Below are 22,956 nucleotides of genomic sequence, written 5' to 3' on the forward strand. Positions count from 1 at the left end.
AGTGAAACATTTTTATCACAAAAACCAAGGACAGCACAAGATATGAGTAACCTTACAGGCATGCACACATGGGCACACACACATTATAATTTTTTAAATAATCTGACCCAGAAAGAATCAAACCAAATATAAAATGAGTTTTGAGAAAGTGACATTAGAATCTTCCTTTTGATCTTACACATATCCACATTCAGAACTCTAAATGACAATAGCCACCTATTATGGTTTGGATGGGTGGTATCCCTCCAAAAGCTCACGTGTGAGACAATGCAAGAAGGTTCCAAGGAGAAATGAGTTGTAAGAGTCTTAAGCCAATCCGTGATTTAATTCTCTAGTAGGGATTAACTGAGTGGTCACTTAAGTGGTTGGGGGGGCTAGAGCAGGTGGGAATTGGGGCATAGCTTTGGGTATATATTTAGTGTATCTGTGAGTGGAGTTTCTCTCTGCTTCCTGATCATATATGATGTGAGTTGCTTCCCTCCACCTCACTCTTCCTCCATGATTGATGTCCTGCCTCGCCTTCATCCCTGAGTAATGGAGCCTAATGTCTGTGGATTGAGACCTCTGAAACTGTGAGCTCCCAAATAAAACTTTTCTTCTTTACAGTTGTTCTGTTCTGGTCCTTTAGTCACAGCAGCAAAAAAAAAAAAAAAAAAAAAACCACCTGACTAAAACACCACCCAAACTACTTGTTCTTTCTCTCAATCACTTATTGAGCAATAAGTTAGGCATCTTACAGAAATTAACCCTATTTTCACAATAATCTTGTATGATAAGAATTAGTATTTCCTTTATAGACAAAGAAACCTTAGGACCAGAAAGGTCAGTGACAACCCTGAGTTCACAGAGAATCCTGCAGAGTTTTCTTAGAACATTTTGTCTAAATCAATCAATATCCTAAGTTTTCTTCACATATAGGTAAAAAGAGTTAGATGGCTCTTTAATTCATTTTTACCTTGTGGGTTTAAAGTCATTTTCAAATCATTCCATATGGTCCAAATATATACACACACACAGCTGGGAACCTCTAGAGAATGTGAGTTCCCAGACTACCAAGGCATCCATGCCCATTTCTTCATCCCTGTGAAGCAGAGACAGACCAGGGAAAGAAGCCTCATGACTTTCAAACCTCAAAGTCTCTAATTTTCCTTGGGTCAATAGCAAGAGGGAAAAAGAATTTACCATATGTACCAAGAAGCCAGAACTGGTGTTTTGTTTTATTTTTGTGGTGCTAGGGATTGAACCTAGGGTGTCATATATACTAGGCAAGAACTCTACCACTGAGCTGTATCCCAAGCCCTAGGACTATACTTCTATTTACTTATTTATATACTTCCAAACAGAGTTTCTACAATTCTGTTTTCCTCACACCTCTTCATTATATGATAGAAAATGCATACTAACAAATGGTCTTTAAGTTGTGTAGGAAAGGAAAAATCATTGCTACACACCTAAAATCACCTGACCTCTGAAGCAGTGAAGTTATCAGATGTCTCTTTTGATTGAAAGAAATATTGAAAACTGACTCAAAGAAGAAAAACCCAAGAGGAACGCATTGACTCATGTCATGGAAAAATCCACAGACACATGTATTTAACTTTGGGCACAGCTTGACTCCAGCTTCACATGTCACCAGGCTCTTCCTCAGCTCCATTCCCTCTGAACTGGATCCATTTTGAAACTCAAGGTGGTACCTAGATGGCTGCAGTTCCTCCAAGACTCATAACTCCACATCCAAACACCTCCAAATCAGAGGGAAGCAAAACCAAGCTGCCCCTGCTAATGTCTCAACCCATCATACTGGTCCCAACTGAGCAACTCACTCCATCCCCAAACCTATCACCGTGGCCAAAAGTATGTGATGTTCTATTTGATCAAACTACAAGAATTGGGGTGGGGGAAGCAGGGAGGGGGATGGTTCTCAAAGGAGATATGAGGCCACAGAAGGGGAAAGAAAGGATAACTGTATAGAATAAAATAGATCAATGCTACACCACATTAGAAAAGAATTAAATTTATTTCTTAAACTCACCCCTCCAATATTTTATTCATTCTTGCACTTAATTCAAAATTTAACTCCTATATTTACCAATGAATCTCAAACCTACTAAAATAATGTTGGTGGTAATAATAATAATCAGAGTAATAATAACTATTATTTATTGAGTCAATCTTGGACCTAGACACTCTGCTAACATCATACATGATTTAATTTGATTCTTACCTAATCTCAATTTATAGATGATGAAACTGAGCTCAGAGGCTCAATTACTTGCCCATGATCACAAACTAGTAAGGAATACAACCAGAACTCAAACAGGTTCAACTCAGAAGTCAAACATAACTCATCTTCTCTCAATAATATTTTTATCTGTGTCCCTGACCCATCCCTAAGCTCCAAATTCCTTTGACAGTGTCTATCCTGAACCTTAACATTTTGAAACTGCTTGAATGCCATCCAGATCACCTGGAATTACCTTTGGCCAGATGTAATTCTCTTTGATTTAAAAACACATACCACCTTAAACTTGCAAGACATTTTACAATTCTTTGACTGATTTGAAGTCTTCAGGTATCAGGAAGCAGGGGAGGAGCTGACTGCAGCCACATCTGGACTTCAGCAGCAGCCTGATTTCTATTACTAGAAATGGTCCCATTAAAGAAAAATCCCAAGTGCTTCTGTTCTGTGAAGGTGACAAAAGACTGCTCAGGAGGAAACATTTCCAAACAACAAGAATGTTATTCAGAAAATGACAATCAGCAGGGTGATAGCAAATTCTTTATGTGCATCATGAAAGTGGAACAAGATTTTACCTATTGTTGTAATCAGAAGCCAGAAAAGGACTCATCTTTTTTCTTAAAGAAAGTTAAGTGATTTTTCAAAGTGTAAACCAAAAAGGAGAGGAGCTATGTGGCTTCTTGAAAGGGCAACTAAGCCTCCCTACTGCTGAGCAGGGACCAGCCTCTGCTGTCCTAGCTAAGGACTCCACCTCTCATCAGAACATAATAGTTCTGAGAGTAAGTAACACTTAACCTCAAGGCAAGAAGAGTTCAAGTTACTAAGCTCATTCCTCATATCTGTGTGATGGGATGTGTGTGTGTACGCGTGTATTTCTAATTTTTGTTGATGTTGATTGAGTTTGAATTGCAATAAATTAACACTGAATAAGGAGCTCAATACTAGAAAGTAAAGGAATCTCTGAAGGCAAAATTAGCATAAACGCTTCTAGAATTCTCAAAATGTATGCTCTTCACTATCTCATAAAAGCAAAACTATCATTCATTTGTGCCAATTAACATTTTTCCCAGGATCTGCTTACATTTCAGATGAAAACACATCCATGTCAAGCCTATGATCCAACATTCGAATCCCTGAACTGAAACCCAAGGGAGCCCTTGGACAGAGATTAAGGAGCAGAATATACCATAGTGGGGAGAGGCAGAGAAGACATAGTTAAGAATCGATTGCATGTATACCAACAAAAATCCGTGAAACATTTGTCTATGTGGTTATTAACTTTAACACCATTGTATAACCAACTCATGCAGCACACTGAATCTTTCCTTTCTAAAGATAAAATAAAATGCAATTAGATCCAGAGTCAGACATCACTTGTACTTTTTAGTTTTGTCAATTCCTTTGGTTTTGTCCTGTGCATTTGAACCTTTTCCCTGACCATCACACAAGAGTGACACCCAAAACATATGTAGCAGCAGACAAGGAAAGCAGAGTGTCAAGAGCCTGAACTCAAGCTCCCGTTCTTCTTCCTAAGCCAGGAGATCTTAAAAAAAATCACTGGATCCTCCCAGCATCTCAGGGAACACTTGCTTGCTGCCTTTCCAAGACTACTATGAGAATCAATGAGGTCGATAATATTAAGTACTCTGAAAACTTCAAAATGCTCTTACAAATAATATGTTCTTAGGCAAAAAAAAAAAGGGGCACTAAATAACCATGAATTCTAGATTCATTATCTGCATGAATTAAAGTATACAAACACAGATTTTTCATTTTAAGTTGACCAAAAATTCAATAAATCCTAATGGAAGGAAATAAGCCCATCCAAATCCTGTTAAATTTTGTGCTCTCGTTATCAAAAGTTGTTGTTTCTCTGAACTGATACCCTATTCAAATATTTTTCTGCTCAAAAACTATGTGAATTACCCCAGTTCTATCACTCCCAAACTAGGATTTGTAAGTAGGCATAATAATAGTATCCACCCAGTAGGGTTGATAAAAAGATTGCATGAATATATGCAAAGCACCTGAGATCATGCTGTTACGTGTTATAGCCATGTGGATGTTTGTACATGACATAGTGGTGAGAATCAGCCAGATCTAGGTCAAATAATTGCTCCAACCACTATTAGATATGAAATTTTGAGTGCAGTCTTTTTCATTGAAAAATAATAGTACCTATCTCATATGGTTGTCATGAGGATTAAAAAATAACAGGAAGATTGAAAAGATACCTGCACATTACAAGTCAATAATTGGTCATACTGGTAGTTTTGCTCAGAGTATTTAATAGTTGAAATATGGAAATTATGGAGGGGGATGAACTTTTAGTTGGTTTCTTTAGGTCAAATACAGTTCTGAAGAAAGAGCTGCACCAATCAAAGCAATAGCAAAATGTGTGTGACTTTAAAGTAGCAAGTGCAGGTTCAAGTTCTAAACCACAGTTTCAAGTTTAATTCTGCTTCAACTTAACCACTGCCAAAACAGAGTGGCCAGAAATACAGTTATCCCTGAGACACATATGGCTCATTCCTTTACATTCAATTATTTGTAAATTCAACTTCCCTACAAAGCTTCCATGTCTAATCAATCTAACAGGCAGTGTTATTTCACTAGAACATAGCCAAGCATTTTTAAAATATTTATATAACTTCCCAATCTTCATCAACACCACTTTTTGCAAACTTGAATGAAAAATGAATAGCTCCTCGGGTTGGGGTTGTGGCTCAATAGTAGGGCACATGCCTAGCACGTGCGAAGTGCTGGGTTCGATCTTCGGTACCACATAAAAATAAATAACATAAAGGTATTGTGTCCAACTACACCTAAAATTTTTTTAAAAAAAAATGAATTAAAAAATTTTGAAAAAAAAAAAAGAATTGCATTGAGAAGATTGAAAAGGAACATCTATCAACTATTATTAATTCAGTCTCCCAAGCTGGGCATGGTGGTACATTTCTGAAATCACAGTGGTTCAGGAGGCTGAAGCAGGAGGATTGCAGGTTTGAGGCCAGCTTTAGCAACTTAGAGAGTCCCTAGCAACTTAGAGAAACCCTGTCTCAAAAAAAAAAAATAAAAAATTTAAAGGGCTGGGGTTATAACTCAGTTTGTTAAGTGCCCCGGGTTTAATTCCTGAAAATAATACGTACATAAATTTTAAAAAAAAAGAATAACTTCTTCATGAGCTTTAAAAAGTTAAGGCATGGGCTGGGGTCATAGCTCAGTGGTAGAGCACTTGCCTCGCATGTTTGAGGCACTGGGTTCAATCCTCAGCACCACATAAAAATAAATATATAAATAAATTGTTGGGGCTGGGGTTGTGGCTCAGCTGTAGAGCATTCGCCTTGCACATGCAAGACCCTGGGTTCTATCCTCAGCACTACATAAAAATATATGAATAAAACAAAGGTATTGTGTCCAACTACAACTAAAAAATAAATATTTTTTAAAAATTGTGTCCGTCTACAACTAAAATAAATTTTTTTTAAGTTAAGGATTTTTTCATTTTTCATTTCCACAAATCATTTTCATTTTTCATTTCCCCAAAAGAGAAGTTGAAAGTCACGGAAGATTTAAAACAAACAAACAAAAAACAGGCTAGGGAAAGGATCAAAGAAGAATGAAAACAAGGGTCTCTTGGTGTTTTTCAGGACCGACAGCTTAGAGAACTGTCTTCCTCACCTAGGCTTCTATTTTATTTCTCTTGTCTTCATGACTGAACTTCAAGGACATAACCAAATGTCCTTCCATTTCCTTACTAAGGGCCTGGCTTTCAGTTCCTTTCACCATATTTTATCCTCCATCATTTTTATTTGGGACCTCAAGACAGTTAAATCACAGCTTGCCAGAGATAAAAGAAATCTTAGAAATCACGTTCTTACACCCATTTTGCTTCCAAGCTGGCAGGATGTCTGAGGACTAGGAAGACTGTGACTTTTCAAAGATCATGAAATGACTTTGGATTAAAACCAGAAAGAGAACTCAAGCCACACAGAATAGCTTCCCCATCTTTGTTGTATTTCAGTATCTAATTTCTTACGTTTCTGTCTCAAGTTTAGACTATTCACTCCCATTGCCAAGAAAAACAATCTGTTGCTTGGTTTTTATTTTATTAGCAAAATATTACATCATAAAAGCCACATAAAGTGTGACTCTCAGCACGCCTTTTGATAGGCACCTGAGCTGAAGAATAGAAGCAAACTTCTCAATATTGCTTGGTCCTTTTCTCCTTCTGTGATTTTCACTGTGCAATAATGTCAGCAGAGATTAAAGTAATTTCACCTCAGTCACTGATTTTTTAATGGTTACTTACTTGCCAGGCATATAACTAAATGCTTAATCAAGTCATAATAACAGACCATAACTTTTGAAAGGATGGTTTCTTTCACCTAATATACACATGCCTAGTGTACACATAAGTAGTAATAGTAAACATTAAAACAATTTCTGTGTGGAGAAATATCACTGAAATTCAACAAATCCAACAGATACATTCTCAAATCCAAGCAAGAGGAATTATTCAACAAACTGGCTGGTGTCGTGAATCAGTGGTAAGCACTTGCCCAGCATATATGAGGGCATGGGTTTGATCCCCAGCACCACAGAAATAAATTATAAAGAAAGGAAAACACAACAATCTCAAATATTTCAGTGAGATATATCTTCTCTAACTCACCTCCCAAGTGTCAAAACAGAGAAAAGGGCAACAGAATATTCTCCTCACAAACTAGATGCCATCCAGATATAGAGAAGACTGGAGGGAGAAGAATATTGGTCTTCAGACTTAAGAACCAATGAACTATCTAAAGGAGGTGTTAACATAACCCTACCCTCACAGGTAAGCAGCAGGAAAAATTGCCTCTGAATAAAAGACTCTCCTTATGCTGCTTTAAATTAGAAAGTAATTCTAAACTCATTTGTAAAGTCATTGTTATTTATTCATTTTCATTATTTCTCATGTGTGGTTTTGTTGGCAGAACCACCTACATGGTAAGTTTAACTAATACAATGCTGATACATAGACCACTTACTTCTTAAGAGTTAACAACATTCTCCAATGATGATCAAACATGCTCCAATAAAAATATTATAAAAGCACCAACTACATGTATAACTATAAAGTCTAATAAAAATATTTTTAAAAATTTTAAGGCAATTACCTTCCCAAAGTCACGAACATCAAACAGGTCAAATGCTTCAAAGAGTTCACTTTTCCTCATTCCAAACGTCTCGCAACAGGCTGTGAGAAATGTCCGTATGTTCTTCAAACAGAGAAACTGAGAAATAAAAAAAATAGCTATCAGTATAGAGTGAATTATTCCAAATGCTACCAATCTTTTGCCACACCTAACTTGCTACAAAAGTGACAGAACCAATCCACTCCTGAAGGTGCTGTTTGCTCACCCAGAAGCACTGACTGATTATCCATTCTCAGTCCAGTAATATGGCTGTGGACAGGCAGGCGAAGCTTCTGCCCTCATGAATCTTACATTCCAACAGGAGAAAACAGACAAGAACAAATACAGCAACACAGGAGGCAAACATTTGTATTTTCATATGGTGGTTAAAACTGGGAGGAGAGATCCAGAGAGCTGGTGGAGGTAGGTGGGGAGAACTTAGCCAGGTCTTCTTGAGAAGAGGATGGGGCAGAGATCCGAGGTACTTAAGGAGCAAGCCATGCAGAAAAGTAGACAGGGTAACCTAAGTTAAGAAGCATCACATACTGAGGCCCTGAGGCAGGAGTGTCTGAGTATGTTTGAAAAAAGGGCCAAAGTAGAGTGAGTAATGGGGAGAAAGGTAGGAGGTGAGCTAGAAAGGTCATGGGGTCAGATGGTGAAGGGCCTTATCAGACAGCTTTTATTCTAACTGATAAGGGAAGCCATTGGAGGACATGGAACAGATCAGGGACAAAATATGTTCTACAAGGGTCTTCTTGGGCTGCTGCATTGGATATAGATTGAAGAGGGCTAGAGTGAGAATAGGGCAGGAAAACCAGACAGGAGGCTACTTCAATAACCCAGGTGAGACACAACTGTGGGTAGACCAGGTGTTGCCCTGCAACTGTGTTGAATCTGAGATGACCATAAGTCATCCAATGGAACATGGGGCAGGAAATGGTATGGACTTCAGACATTAATCTGGGAATCTTTAGAGTATAGAGAACACTAAATCATGATGCTGGCTGAGACTACTTTGGGAAAGGAGAGGAGATCTGAGGGCAGGAAACCTTAGGAGATCAGGAGAAGAGGAGGTGGCTACAGAGGAGTCTGACAAAGAATGATCAAGGCGGAAGGAAAGAAATCAAAGATGGGCTTCCCTGAATCAAAGCTAAAAATGTTTCTAAGCAAAGAGAGTAACAAGCAATGTGAGATGCTGCAGACAGTCAAGTAAGATATATTTATTTTTTTAATTGATTTTTTTTAAAAAAGTAAATGACAGCCAAATGCATTACAATTCTTATTACACATATACAGCACAATTTTTCATATCTCTGGTTGTATGGAAAGTATGTTGATATCAATTTGTGTCTTCATACATGTACTTTGGATAATGATGTCTATCACATTCCATCATCATTGCTAACCCCCCTCCCTTTCCCTCCCTCCCTTCTTCCCTCTCTAGAATTCATCTATTCCTCTCATGCTCCCCCTCCCTACCCCACTATGAGTCAGACTCCTTATATCAAAGAAAACATTCGGCATTTGTTTTTTGGGGATTGGCTAACTTCACTTAGCATTATCTTCTCCAGCGCCATCCATTTACCTGTAAATACCATGATTTTATTCTCTTTTATTGCTGAGTAAAATTCCATTGTGTATATATGCCTCGTTTTTTTTATCCATTCATCCACTGAAGGGCATCTAGATTGGCTCCACAGTTTAGCTATTGTGAATTGTGCTGCCATAAACATTGATGTGGCTATGTCCCTGTAGTATGCTGTTTTTAAGTCTTTTGGGTATAAACTGAGGAGAAGGATAGCTGGGTCAAATGGTAGTTCCATTCCCAGATTTCAATCTCTCTAAATGAACACAGATGCAAAAATTCTCAATAAAATTCAAAAATTGAATACAAAAACATCAAAAAGATTGTGCACCATGATCAAGTGAGATTCATCCCAGGGATGCAAGGTTGGTTCAACATACGGAAATCAATAAATGTAATTCATCACATCAATAGACTCAAAGATAAGAATCATATAATCATCTCAACAGATGCAGAAAAAGCATTTGACAAAATATAGCACCCTTTCATGTTCAAAACACTAGAAAAACTAGGGATAACAGGAACATATCTCAAAATCATAAAGACTATGCTAAACCTCAGGCCAACATCATTGTAAATGGAGAAAAATTAAAGTCATTCCCTCTAAAAACTGGAACAAGACAGAGATGCCCTCTTTCACCATTTCTATTCAACATAGTTCTTGAAACACTAGCCAGAGCAATTAGACAGGTGAAAGAAATTAAAGGGATATGTATAGGAAAAGAAGAACTTAAATTAGTACTATTTGCTGATGATATGATTCTATACCTAGTAGACCCAAGAAGCTCCATCAGAAAACTTCTAGAACTAGTAAATGAATTCAGCAAAGTAGCAGGATATAAAATCAACACTCATAAATCAAAGGCATTTCTGTATATCAGTGACAAATCCTCTGAGAAGGAAATAAGGAAAACTATCCATTTACAATAACTTCAAAAAAAAAAAATAAGATACTTGGGAATTAAGTAAGATTTAGGTCAAGTGCTTCTGTGCTGTTTTCATGGAATTTGGAGTATGAAGGACATGTATTCCTTGACAGAAGCAGGTCCTATGTGGGGACTGGAGTGAAAGGCTGGAGCAGCTCCAGAAACAACAGGAGAGAGTGGATACAGGAGAGAGATGATGAAGTCTGGCTACAAAGGGAAACAGATGGAGCCGGAGAATTCAAGGAAGGGTTTTTAAAAACAATGGCAACTATGACGATGTGTTTCTATTTCAATGGGAGTACCCTGCTGGAGAAGGAAAAGTTAATTAGGAAAGAGCAAGGCACAGTATCCCTAAATGAAGTCCTTGGGTAGGCAAAAGAGAAGGGATCAGATGCTGAAGTACAGAGGCTGACCCCAGAGAGGGGCATGGTCAGCTCAGTCACACCTACAGGAGGTGCAGAAGGACAGGCAGACACTGCTGACCACTCAAAAACCGAAAAGTGAGAATTCATTTTTCATATCAAAAAGACTCAGATTCATCTAAGTAAAATAAACACATGTCCTGAGAATGAATTAGTTCTTTTGTAGAAGCATTACTTGCAATGGCACACATTTTTAAAAAATCATAATCATACATGTCAAAATTTTAAATATTCTTGCTATGTATCAATTATGCCAAAATAATTTCAAAAGTAAAAACTTAACCTCCAATAAGTGATCAACATCTTAGCTAATTATTGCATCTTTTTTAAGCATGTTTCATTTTGTTTTTCTTTTTAATCTTGGTTTGCTTTTTAATTCGCAGAAAGCACATGTTACTTCCTCTACATTTGAAACATTCAGATTTGTCATAAGCTTAACTTAGACACAGTTTTACCCTTTACAGGAATCATCCTCAGAGGCTTAAATATTTCAGGAGGGGTTAAAACCACAAGGGAAGCATCATAAACCCTTTGAAACACACAGGCTGCAGCCAATCAGCACATGCAGTTACTGCTTTCACTTTAAAAATTCATAAGAGACCTTTACAACACAGAATCACTCTGCATGTTGCTCTTCCACATAGAATTGCTTATTTACAGATTAAAAGGCTTGCATTCTGCCAAGACAGATAATAATTACACTCTGGGGGATTATGCAACTGCTCTCTTGCAATATTTTTTACATAATTAAGTGCCGGACTCATAGCTCACCAAGGAACAAAGCATAACTGGCAAATGCCACCCTCTGAAGATTTCTCACCAAACTCAAATTTCCCCCATATATAGGAAAAACTGCAGTTGGCTTCTACTAAAGTGCTTTGATCATTAATTCAGTAAAGCTAAGAGTATTACTGAAAGTAAAAACAGTATAAAATTTAGTCATTGTTGCATGCACATAAGACTGAAAAACAGTCTTTCCTCTTCTGGAACAAATGTTAACCTTACTTGTCCCCTAAGTAGTTCAATTCTGCTAAATTCAACAAATATTTACTGGATTTGGAAAAAGTCACTGGTATGTTCTTGCTTTTCCAGGCAGTCTTCAAACCTGGTTACCCTTTTCTAATGTATGCTTTCGGTCAATCATTTTTTAATTCCTGCAATATTACACTGGAAAATCTACAAACGATTAAGGCTCTGCCTCAAGCTCCTCTATTAAATTTATCAGCAAACTGTCATAATCCTCAAAAGTTGGCTGACAGCACAAGGCTCACAGGTCATTGGATGCTCACAGGGCCATGGGCACAAGCAGGACAGAGACATGCCCCTCATGGTATTTTAGAAGTTGTGCTCACCACTCCAGCTTTCATCCTACTTTTCCTTTTTCAAGTTTATTTAAGAAAATTCTGAGCCAAAAGAAAAACTGAAATATGATGAACATACCCACCTACATAATAATTGTAACAGAGTACCATATAGGCTTTTGTATTTGTACATTTTAAAATTTAAAAAAAAAAAAGAAAGAAAGTATATTTTGCTGAGGCATTTGAGAGTAAGTTATAAATGCATATAAATAACTCAATATGCATCTCTAGGAATACAGAGATACTTTCCTACATATCAATAATATCTATATTACATCTAAGAAAATTAACAATAATTTTGTATTATCTAGCATACATTCCAAATTCACATCTCCACAATTGTTCATCTCATGCCTTTTTATATTATTTTTGCCCAATCTAGGATCCAATCAAGTTTCAGCTCTTGCATTTAGTGGTTTTTATCTTTCAATATCCCTTTATCTAAAAGTCCCAAAGCTATCGTTCTGTTTTGTTTTGTTTCGTTTTTAGTGACATGGACTTTCTGAAGAGCTGAAACTGTTTTATAAACTGCCCCACATTCTTCATTTGACTATTTCCCCACAGTGCCATCAAACCTATTCTTCTATCACTTGTGTTTCCTGTGAACAAAAATCTAGGTTCAAACTAAGCTGTTTTGGCAAAAAAAAAAAAAAAAAAAAAAGGCTTCATATTCCATATTGTGAATTTCATATTTCCTCATATCAGAAGACATAAAATATTGGGCAATCCCATTACTACTGATGCTAAGCTCACACTTGGTTAAGATGGTTACTACCAGGACTCTCTACTGTAAAGGTACACATCTCCTTCATCTCTGTAAATAGCCTGGGGTGAAAACAGGGTAACGTGGCATCCTATTTCCCAAACTTTTTTTCACAATGCATACAGCATCTTCTGATTGTCCCAATTATTCCATTTGGAATTGTAAAATTGTGATTTTTCTATCATTCCTTTCACCTTTATTCATTGGTAATTTTATAAATTTGTAAATGTATGATTTTTTGTAAATTTATAATCTTGTGTTCCTTTCTTTATTTCATTTGTGAGCAAATCAACTGTTCTCATTATCCTTTTTGATCTTCATATTATCCCAAATTTGCCTCTGAGGAATCCTTCAAACTGGTTTCTGTGTCCTTTTGGTATAATTTCATTCATCTTCTTGTCTTCAAGTTGTCCCAAATTCATGTCATATTTTCTCAGACCTAGTTTTGAATACTCATTTCCCCAAAAAGGTCTGTTTCCATTCATAAATAGCAAATGGTATTTACCAAAGCCTGAACTCCAGACTACTTCTCACATAAGCCAATTACATTAAATGACCCAATGCCTCTAACTTTTGCTTAAATTATCTATTTTTTTTTCACTGTTTCATCTCCTGGTTTTATTAACTAGCTACAGGCACCAAGGTGACAGAGGTAGTCACATTCCCCAATATTTTAGCTTAAGAGGTGTGATTATCATAACCTAGCTAAGTACCAACTACATAATTTAACTTATTCTTTAACAAAGAATTCTGTTTTCAGGGTACCTGAAGTATGACATCAACAGGATTTACAATTAGATATAGATTTTGAGATTAGGATCTATTTTTCCTTCCAAGCCACTTCTAATCACTGTCAATACACATATGATAAAACCAAGTTGTTTTTACAAAAACACGTCCCTTCCAAAACCAAACAGTCATACTAATATCAATATCCTCATTTAGTATTAGTTATGTAAAACAATACCATTTAAGGGAAACTGGGTAAAGAGTATTCAAAATGTATTATTTTGCCAATTTCTTGTGAGACTACAATGAAAGAGCCAACAGGATTGGCCTAACTGGTCTCTAAGGTGCCTTTCAGAAAATGATATAATTTTTTATGGAATATGTAATAAGCCAACTCTTATCTCCCTCTTTTCAGGATAAAAGGGACTTGAAATCACTGAAGAATAATTAAGATGAAATTTTATAGCTAGAGATGTGATTGTCTTACATAAGAGTGTTTCAGTGTTAAGCTTTTTTCCCTAAGACAATCTACTCAGTCTTTGGGATCAGAAGGTTCTGATTTAACGTTCTGTGTGTCATCTTTAGCAGCTGAAAAATACTGCCTTCAGGTGGCTTATGTGGCACAAGGACAAGTCCATCTCATTATTTCACAACCATGTCTTATTCTTGACCAAAAATTACACAACTTTGCTACGTCATATAACTTATTTGCCTGAGATAACTTTAGCATTCTTAAAATTTAGAATTTTAGGAAGTATAATTAAATGACTTCAGGGTTTTTTTTAAGTACTAAATGTATCCATATAAGATAAAGAGTTGCCAAGTAAGGACACACAAATTACAAACAGCCATTTATAAAGGGTATTGATCAGATATCTGTTATATGCTAGTCATCATGAAACTGTTGAACTTATTAATGTGCTAGACAATGTGAACTGAATGCAACACCAAGAACTGGGAATGAAAAAGGAAATGTGACCCAGGCCCTACCTCCAAAGTAGAGGCAGGCAGAGCAGACTGACAAGTGAATCCGCAATTATAAGATAGGGTGCAATCGCTATGAAGACATTCAAAAGTTCTTGCAAGTCTTGGGTGATCAGGACAACTTTCTGGAATAACTGCTACATGAGATGAGACCTAAAGGATGAGGGGGAGCCAGCCCCACAAACAGAAGAAATGGTTGGTGCACAGGGAGGGAAAAGGGAATCACTAGAGTGTAGGGTACTCCAGGGAAATAGCAGGGCATGTGAATGAGCAGGGGAGAAGTCAAAGCCAGGACCACTGGGGGCAGAGGAAGTGATTAAGAGGGACACAGTCCTGGGCAGAAGTGGAAGATGGACAGGAGGAGGAGCTGTGGTTTTCCTGCTCTGCCAAAAGGACTCAAGCTTTTTCCTACAAGAAGTGGAGGTTAAAGGATTCTAAGAACACTACTCAGCCTTGTATTTTATGATTACTAATGCTATGAGTTTTGAGTAATTGCTATGTCTCTGCTAAATGTTTATACCATTTAATCCTCATAATAATCCAATTGGGAAAGTTTTTTCTTCTATATATACTGAGGCTGAGAAATTTATTCAAGTTTACATAATTACATTTGCCAAAGTAATGGAGTCAGGATGCAAACCCAGGCATTCTGGCTACAAAGACCATTATCCTTAACTGCTATTTTATACTAACTTCATTTTGTGGTATGTAGAATTAAAAATGGTTTTCTTTTTATTAGGGAGATGATGTGGGATACTCAAGCAACACAGGACAATTTGAACACCATCATATTAATCTCACAGGAGTTGATGGTGATTTAGAGTAGGAGGAGAGAAGGAGAAACAGAAAGAACTCTAGTTTTTCCATATTTTCTAAGAAATAATATGGAAAGGAAACACCTAACAATTTAATTGAACATGAGCAGGGAAGATTGGGAGAAAAAAGAGAAGAGACATTAGATGGCTAGCATGAGCATTCACTGAAAATGTTAACTTGACAAATGGGGACAGAGGCATGTGAAAGACTGGTTGAGTCGGTTAATTCTTGTCTTCATTAATGGAGAGGCCCAATAATTAGATGCCACCTGGCTTCCCTCCCAGGAATACCCATGGATAATATATTTTAATAACAAAGACACCTGTCTTAAACTGCCCTTTGTCTCTCTGTACCTTACCAAAAGATGATGAATAGCTTACTCATTCAAAGTCAAGGGATGAAAATGTCATAAAAGCACTCCACATCAATGCACATGACCTTCAGAGAAGAAAGTTCAGTACCAACAAGGCTAAGACATACTAAAATTATACACAGGCCAAAGCTCTCTGGATTGGAAAATGTTTCATAACCAGAAAGCCATCACAACAAAAGTAGCTTTCGAAGGTGCCACTTCTGTTGTCACCACTTCAATGCTAGCAACACTGAGGTCAAATGGCTAAAGTTCAAGACAAAACTGAAAAAACCTCCCCTTTCCCTCAACACTTAACAAGCTCTGGCTTTTTCACTGTATGTGTGAGAAGCTTGTTGACACTTCTCAAATGCAAACAAGATCATTTCAACTACTCCTTTAGAATTGTTAGCAATGATGAATAGTTGGGCATAATCAGAATTATAAGAGGCCATTCATAAGCTGATTGGCGGTTTTGAAAGACACAGAGGAGACCAGCATAAGGCCTACTTGCAAATGTGGTACAAATAGTTTTCCTTCTTGGAGGAGCCTCAGCTCAGACTTTATCAAGTCTTTCCCCAGGACTTCTGTCACTGTAGCCCCTCTCCTTCTCTGTGCCCCCCCAAAGGCTCAAATCATCCTTCCTACAGTGGTAAGTCAGAAGAGATGGAAGAGAGAATTTTTTAAAAAGCAAGTTTCTCCTTTACTGGAGTTTCCTATTCCTGTCACTTTTACCATATCTTGTCCTTTTATCCCTCTATAGCTCTTTTAAATCAAGTGAGCTAAATCTTACATCGTCTAGAAATTTAAAAAGAAAGAAACAAAGAAAGATAGATTTTTATTTGTTTGATGACCTCATCTGTTCTTTTCCCTTTATGGATCAGTGGGTGCCACAGGATATCATCCTCATTGTCCTTTGAAAAAAACCTCAGCTCGGCACTGCACAACATCTTCACATTATTTTCAACTTTATCCTGATGTTATAAATAAAGATTCCAAAAGGACATTCAGAGAAGAAGATAGAAATATGATTGGATAGTTTCTTAGCTAAAACTTGTATTCAAGTCATAAAACCAAACTCCCCTTATTCTCAGTATACTGAAAACCAATATTTCTGTTTTGATGATTATCTAGGCCTTAGTTCATTTTTAATTAATTTTAGTGAAATGGTTTTAATCAGCTAACCAAAAATGTAGTTATTTAACAGGGAAGTCACAGGGTATTTTTTTGGTTGTTGTTTTTTATTTGATGGTAATGCATTTTTGTGAAATATATGTAACTTTGTTGAAATGATTAAGCTCATAAATGTAGGGCTAGGTAAACACACATACATGCTCTTCATTCTGCAGCACCTGGCTCACATCTGTAATGGTAATATTCAAGCTCAATCATATGTCTGTTTGCCCAACTATTGCCCCATGAAATAGTAAAAATCTTTGAGAAGACAGATTACATCTATTTTGTCTTTGCATCTCCAAAGCTTATATAATAGCACAGTTTTAAATAAACTTATGAATGAATACTGCTGCAGTTTATCTGTTTAAAAAAAAAAAAAAAAATAGTAACCATTCCTTGGTAGCCAGAGAATTCAGAATGCATTTTTACATTAAACTGTCATCCTAGCCTTACATTCATTATTAGAGTAGAAATATATTTTTTACGAAGGTACCTCAATAGAGTAGTTGGTGCTGTTACATTTATAAATAAAACTAATAAATATTTTAAATTATTATGTTCACATGCATAATCTTTATTTTGGTTGCCTATGTCTGGTGTAAGTTCAATTGTGAACTGATAACTGATTTTCAGGAGCCCCTAGCCAGCAGTCCCTAAAGCACATATGGACACAAGCATGTACATACATACATACACATACACACACACACACACACACACCCTCTGTTGCTTTCACTAGCTCTTGTTCTCATAAGAGGAAGCAGTGTACCCCTCTCCCTTGGCAGGAACTTAGACACTCAATTTCAAAGGTTTTTGTTGTCACCTTGCATTAGTCCTTAGCTAGAAAAAAGATTAACACACCGCATCTTTAATCCTCATTATGTGTTTTTAGTCTTTGCACTGAAAAACTGAATACTTAGGGAGTGAAATGTCCAAGTTGGCCTGAAATATCTATTTTACTATGTTCCTTGATCTTCTAATGAAAGTATGCATACCACTACCTTTAATGAGAAAAAGTAGTCCTGAACCACACTGTTAGCTGAAGCACAGTTAGCCCAAATCATGTTAAAATTGCCTAATCTACATTTTTAAAAGGGCTGCCAAGATTCTCTATTCTGGGTACAAAAAAAAAAAAAAAGAAAGAAAAGAAAAATGGGAATTTCTTTCTGCTTGGGCCATAAAGAGGCAGTAGAATTCAATAGCTAAAAGTCAGTATTTTGACATTGTTGAACAGTAGCCATTTAGCAAGAGTAAGGCAGTCAGTAGAAAGAAGCAATGGTTGACTCAGGAAGAGGATCACAAGTTTGAGGCCAGCCTGAGCAACTTGATGAGATTCTGTATCAAAATAAAAAATTAAAAGAGCTGAGGAGATAACTCAGGAGTAGAGCACTTGCCTCAAAGGCACAAAGTCCTGGATTCAATCCTCAATAGAAGAAGAAAGGAAGGAAGCGAACAATCAAGCAGTGGTGGTGTCTGGAATAGCAACAGTAGAGTCACCTGCTAATGTAGAATAGAGGGTGATAAGCACAACCCCACTTACTCATACCTAGGTTAGAAATGAACCACTCTTGCAAAGCACAGGACCCACAGAACTGCATAAGGGACAAGAAAACAGCTCCCTGTGGATCTGGGAATGAGCTATATCACCCCAGACGGATGTGGTAGCTCCTCCTTAGAGAACAATATTCACAATGAGGGAAAAGCCTCATTTTAGTGGTGGGAAGAAGCCTTTGGTGCTTTTAAAGATAAGCCTTACACAGTTTGTCTATTCAGAAAATAAGAACAAAAATTTGTGTATTTACATCTAATCTGAAAGGAAAGGAGGTGCATGCAAACTAAAACAGGATGGTCTGACTGCAAGCAACCCCTTGTGCACCTCTCTCACCTCCAACAGCCCCCTGCGGAAGCAGCTCTGGAACACCCACACCTCACTGAAGCACCCTCTCCCTTCCTTTGTCCACTGCTGCCCAGATGCTGTTCCTTCCACCTCACTTACTGTACAGTCAGAGCAGGATTTGGGAAGCAGGGGATAAGAATAGGAACCAAAATAGAGGGGAAGTATAAACCCAAGTGCCCCCCTCATTTCATCTACCCTGGCCTCTACTGGGTAAGCACTGTCATGATTCCATGTGTAGATGAGTCCACTGGCAGAGAGAGGTAAAATAACTGACCCAACACATAGCCAGCAAGTGGTGGGACAAGGTTCCGACCCAGGCAGCTGGCTCCAAAGCCCAAGTCTTTAACAATAACAATATTCTGTCCCATGGCAGACTGTCCCAAATCAAGGAGCTGACAGTCACACATCCTGCCCTCACAGGGATGATGTATATTGTAAAGGGAGAAAGAGATGAACAGCACTCTTCAATTCCAACACAACACTTAGTTCTGTGTGTTATATATGCGACAACCTAGCCCCTGAAGGGGGTAGGGTGGTGTTGCTCCTCGCTGGGGTGGCTGAACTGACTGTCCGAGTGGGAAAAAAACAGCGTTAGGAATGGTTATTGTGAGACACCAAGCATACACCCAGGCCTGGTCTTCTGGAGAAGCACAGTAGTTCAACTGGACTCAGGACTCTTCTCTCCATGAGGCAACAGCAAAGGCTCTGCCTGTCACAAACAGCAAACTTCTATGTCCCAGGTGTGACACTAAGCCCTTTGCACAGATTATCACCACTGACACACAACAAATCCTATGAAGACAACTCCATTCTATCCATGAGGAACTGGATGCTGTAAAGGACCCAAGGCCATGAGAGCTGAGGGGCAGTAGAGTGAGATCTGCACCCTGCCAGGACTCCCTACCATGCCACACAGTCTCCTTGAGTGGTGGCCATGAGGTGCACAGCAGGGTAGGCATCTGCCCCTTAAAGGGACTTGCAGTCCATCCTAAGTAAAGCACAGCACCACACCACTCCAACTTCAATCACTGGAACAAAGTTGAGGACTTCCTTTCTTCCCCTTAACCCCCAAGATTTCTTAAGAACCTAAAAGAATGACTCAGCTAAGATGGATTTTGTAAAGCAGATGATTTCCAAAATAGCTTATGTCTCCCTATGAATCTTATCCATCTGTGTTTGTATAAACTTGTTCTTCCTTCAACTCTGCCCATGCAGGAAACTTCTATAATACTGTTCGTTCCCCATTCTTTACTCTCCAACACATACGCCCAAAGATCAAAGTATTATGTTTGCCAATGCATTGCACCAGTATTTAGTATAAACTAAAATTTAAAAATAAAAACCTGTGCATGTCATGGAAAACCATTAGCATAAATGAGAACAATTTTTAAATGAACAAAACATGCCCAAAAGGATGACATTAACAAATGTTCTATCCCAATAATATAGTTTTCTATTCAAAGGCAAGGAAACAAGAAAATTACAAATCTCCTTCCTTAAAAGTGTGATTAAGCAGAACTAAAAAGTTGAAAGGTTTGGTAGGATGTCTTCAGTAGTCAAAGAAAACTCTCCTTTGAGCTTTGTCATCAACCCAGATGGTTTAGGAAAGTCAAGGCTTATCTATGCCCTCACTCTGCACCCTGTACCCTCCACCCATGAAGGCTCCATCCAAACCCCATCGGTAAGCAGCAACCAGGGTGACTGCCTCCTGAAGCCCACAGGCAGATATGCTTCAGTGAAACTGGCAAGTCAGCTTTGATCTGAATGGCTTCAAGCATGAACTGAATTTAGTATGTTCTTTGGGCTATGGTGACTTACAAGCAAATGTTGTTAAAAATAGCACTGTTGAGAATATTCTTACAAATTAAATATGATTTTAAATCACCATCAAGTTTATATCAAGTATCACAATAATTATTCTTTGGGATAGAAATGTACCAAGTACATAAAGTTAGCAACCATTCTGACTCGTAAAGAATTTTTTAGGAAATCTAAACTTCAATATTTTATTCTTCTATTTCCATTACAAGTACTCCCTAAATTCACTTTTTTTTTTAAAGAACTTAACCTTTATTTTTTATTTGTCTGTTTCATTATGTGGTGCTGAGGATCCAACCCAGTGCCTCACCCATGCTAGACAAGCTCTCTACCACTGAGCTACAACCCCAGTCCCCCATATTTAAATATCCAAACTACATCACTCACATTGAAAAAAAAATTAATAATGTTGCCAGGCATACATCTTAAAGAGTTTTCAGTTCAGAACTTTTGGTTGCTTTTCACATAAAGCCACGGTATGGGAGCACCACTTCTGACACACCAAAGCCCCTGGCATTTTATCACCCATGTGGTTTGATCTTCTTACCAGGACTACATTACAGTTTCAGGCACATCTTTACTTTTTACAGTTCATTTTCTGCTTTGTCATTTTACTGGTGTGACGAGTAGGGAAAACTATACCTTTAAATTTGAAATAATTATTAATTTAACAAAATAACATACTTTACTCCAACCCATTATTATTATGGTTTTATCTAAAAAATTCTGAAGGTTATTTCTTAAAACATCCTCAAGATCAGAACACTATTTCAATTCCTATATATGAAGGAAAATAAAAGGATTAGAGGCTACTTTATCATCTTATAGCATTATTATGCCTACAGGCATAATGAAATGTTCTCTGCAGAGAATATTGCTTTTAGCCACATTGCTGTGATATCTTCTCTATTCGAGAGGTCATCATAGTACAATGAAACCTGAAGTGCAACATTTCCCCAGTGATTCCAATTTCAAAGAAAAAGAGGCACATATAAATTTACTCTAAAAATAACCAACACCAAAATGTTGAAACTGCAATTCAGATCAGCTTAGCTCTAAACTAAGCAAACTACCTTCCCCTCTCCTTTTCCCCCAGTTACATAAGAGAATATGCCTTTCTTTCTTAATGCATTTCAATAATCTTCTCCTCCATGCTGATTGGAATAAAATTATTCTCCACATATACAAGTCATTGTTCTTCTGTGCCAAACTACATTCTATTTTCTACCCACATTTCTAACCTCTCTAATATTCTCTCTGCACCCACACTCCTCCAAATTTAGCCTCATCCCCAATTTTACATAAATCAAAAGAAAGAATTATCTACATTTTAGAGTCTGGGGCTTACAAAACTTAAATTACCTACCTAAGTTCAACTATGCAGTGAGTGGGTAATATGAAAGCCAACCTATCTGAACCCAGAGCCCATTCGTAATGGTAATCAACTAAATTACTTTCTTAGAGCCACATAATTCTTGATGGCAGAATCAGAATTTGCATTCACACCTTTCTTCTGTTGCTAGTTCTGCTCCACTATGTGTCTTGTGTGTGTGTGTATATACACACGTAGCACTTGCCTTAAATTAGGCTATGTTTGGTGCAAATAACAATGACTAAAAAACTTGATTTTGTTACTACACAATCTGGTACATGTTATAAAGGACCTGATTAAGATGGTGCAACATCTGAGAAGACAATGACCAGCACTCCCTGGAGTTGCCAAGGAAGACACAAAATGTAATGGTGCTGTGAAGGATGAGGAATATTCCTGGGAGAGGGAAAAGAAGGAAGAAGGACTAAGCAATTAATTTTCTAAACCAGAACCTTTTTTTAAATGAATAATTGTAGTAGGACAAAAAGGCTTAAACAAGAACCACCTATGGTAAATCATTCCCTGTAGACAATGGAAACTAAAATTGCAAATAGCCATTTAAAAATCATAACACATTACAAAGGAAGTAAGATTGAAAAAAAATTAAGAAACCTACACTGTAGAGACAGCCAAGTGTATCTACAGCGTAGGTAATAGAACTTGGCTGTCAACAGAAAACTATTGAAAAAACAACTGATAAGTATCTGGAAGAACAGTGTCCTAGAATGATCTAGTTCAGTATATTCAGAAAGTTGTATAATCAGAAAATGTCCAATTTTGGTGGAAAACAGTCTAAGTTGGATTGATACTTGAAGACTGCAGAAGTGAAAGTACTTATTAGATGAAGACAAACCCTTTAATTGTAATAAAGTTCACTGGAAAAAAATAACTCAAAGAAAACTAAAGGTATCAAACAGTAGGAACTAGAATTGGGGGTAATATCTATTTATCTTTATTTTACTTCTGAGTTTTGTTATCTGATGTATAGATGTCTTTTGGTTTATGTCCAAATTTTACAATCATTATTTTATTAAAATAAAGTTTCGATTTGTTCTAAGGTCAGTATGACTATTTAGAATCTGCACTAAAATCACTGTATTAGCAAGAACTAAATTATAAATTGAATTCCTGTGCATGTATCATATATGTTATCTGGATGTTTACATACACAACTCACACTACTTTTTCTTAATAAGTACCACCACTTCTATATAATATTTTCCTGAAAATATAACTGAGTAGGATACTAAACAGGTTGAGGTACATTCTAATTAATTATAGAAAAAAGTTTCTAATTCTTTTCTTTTTCCTGCCTTGTTCTCAGCCTTCAAATAAATCCTGT

The 22,956-nt window shown here is 37.1% G+C and overlaps 1 protein-coding gene across 3 annotated transcripts in view; it reads right to left on the reverse strand.

The window, feature by feature from the left end:
* The window catches only part of Vav3 (vav guanine nucleotide exchange factor 3), a 350,991-nt gene that overhangs the window by 259,020 nt on the left and 69,015 nt on the right, over positions 1-22,956 (reverse strand). For all 3 annotated transcript variants that reach the window (XM_027943138.2, XM_071618116.1, XM_071618117.1), the window contains exon 2: positions 7,399-7,515. In XM_027943138.2, the coding sequence (XP_027798939.1) occupies positions 7,399-7,515 (117 nt within the window). The remainder of the gene's footprint in view (positions 1-7,398; positions 7,516-22,956) is intronic.

This window comes from Marmota flaviventris, chromosome 10, assembly GCF_047511675.1.
Source record: "Marmota flaviventris isolate mMarFla1 chromosome 10, mMarFla1.hap1, whole genome shotgun sequence".
NCBI lineage: Eukaryota > Metazoa > Chordata > Mammalia > Rodentia > Sciuridae > Marmota > Marmota flaviventris.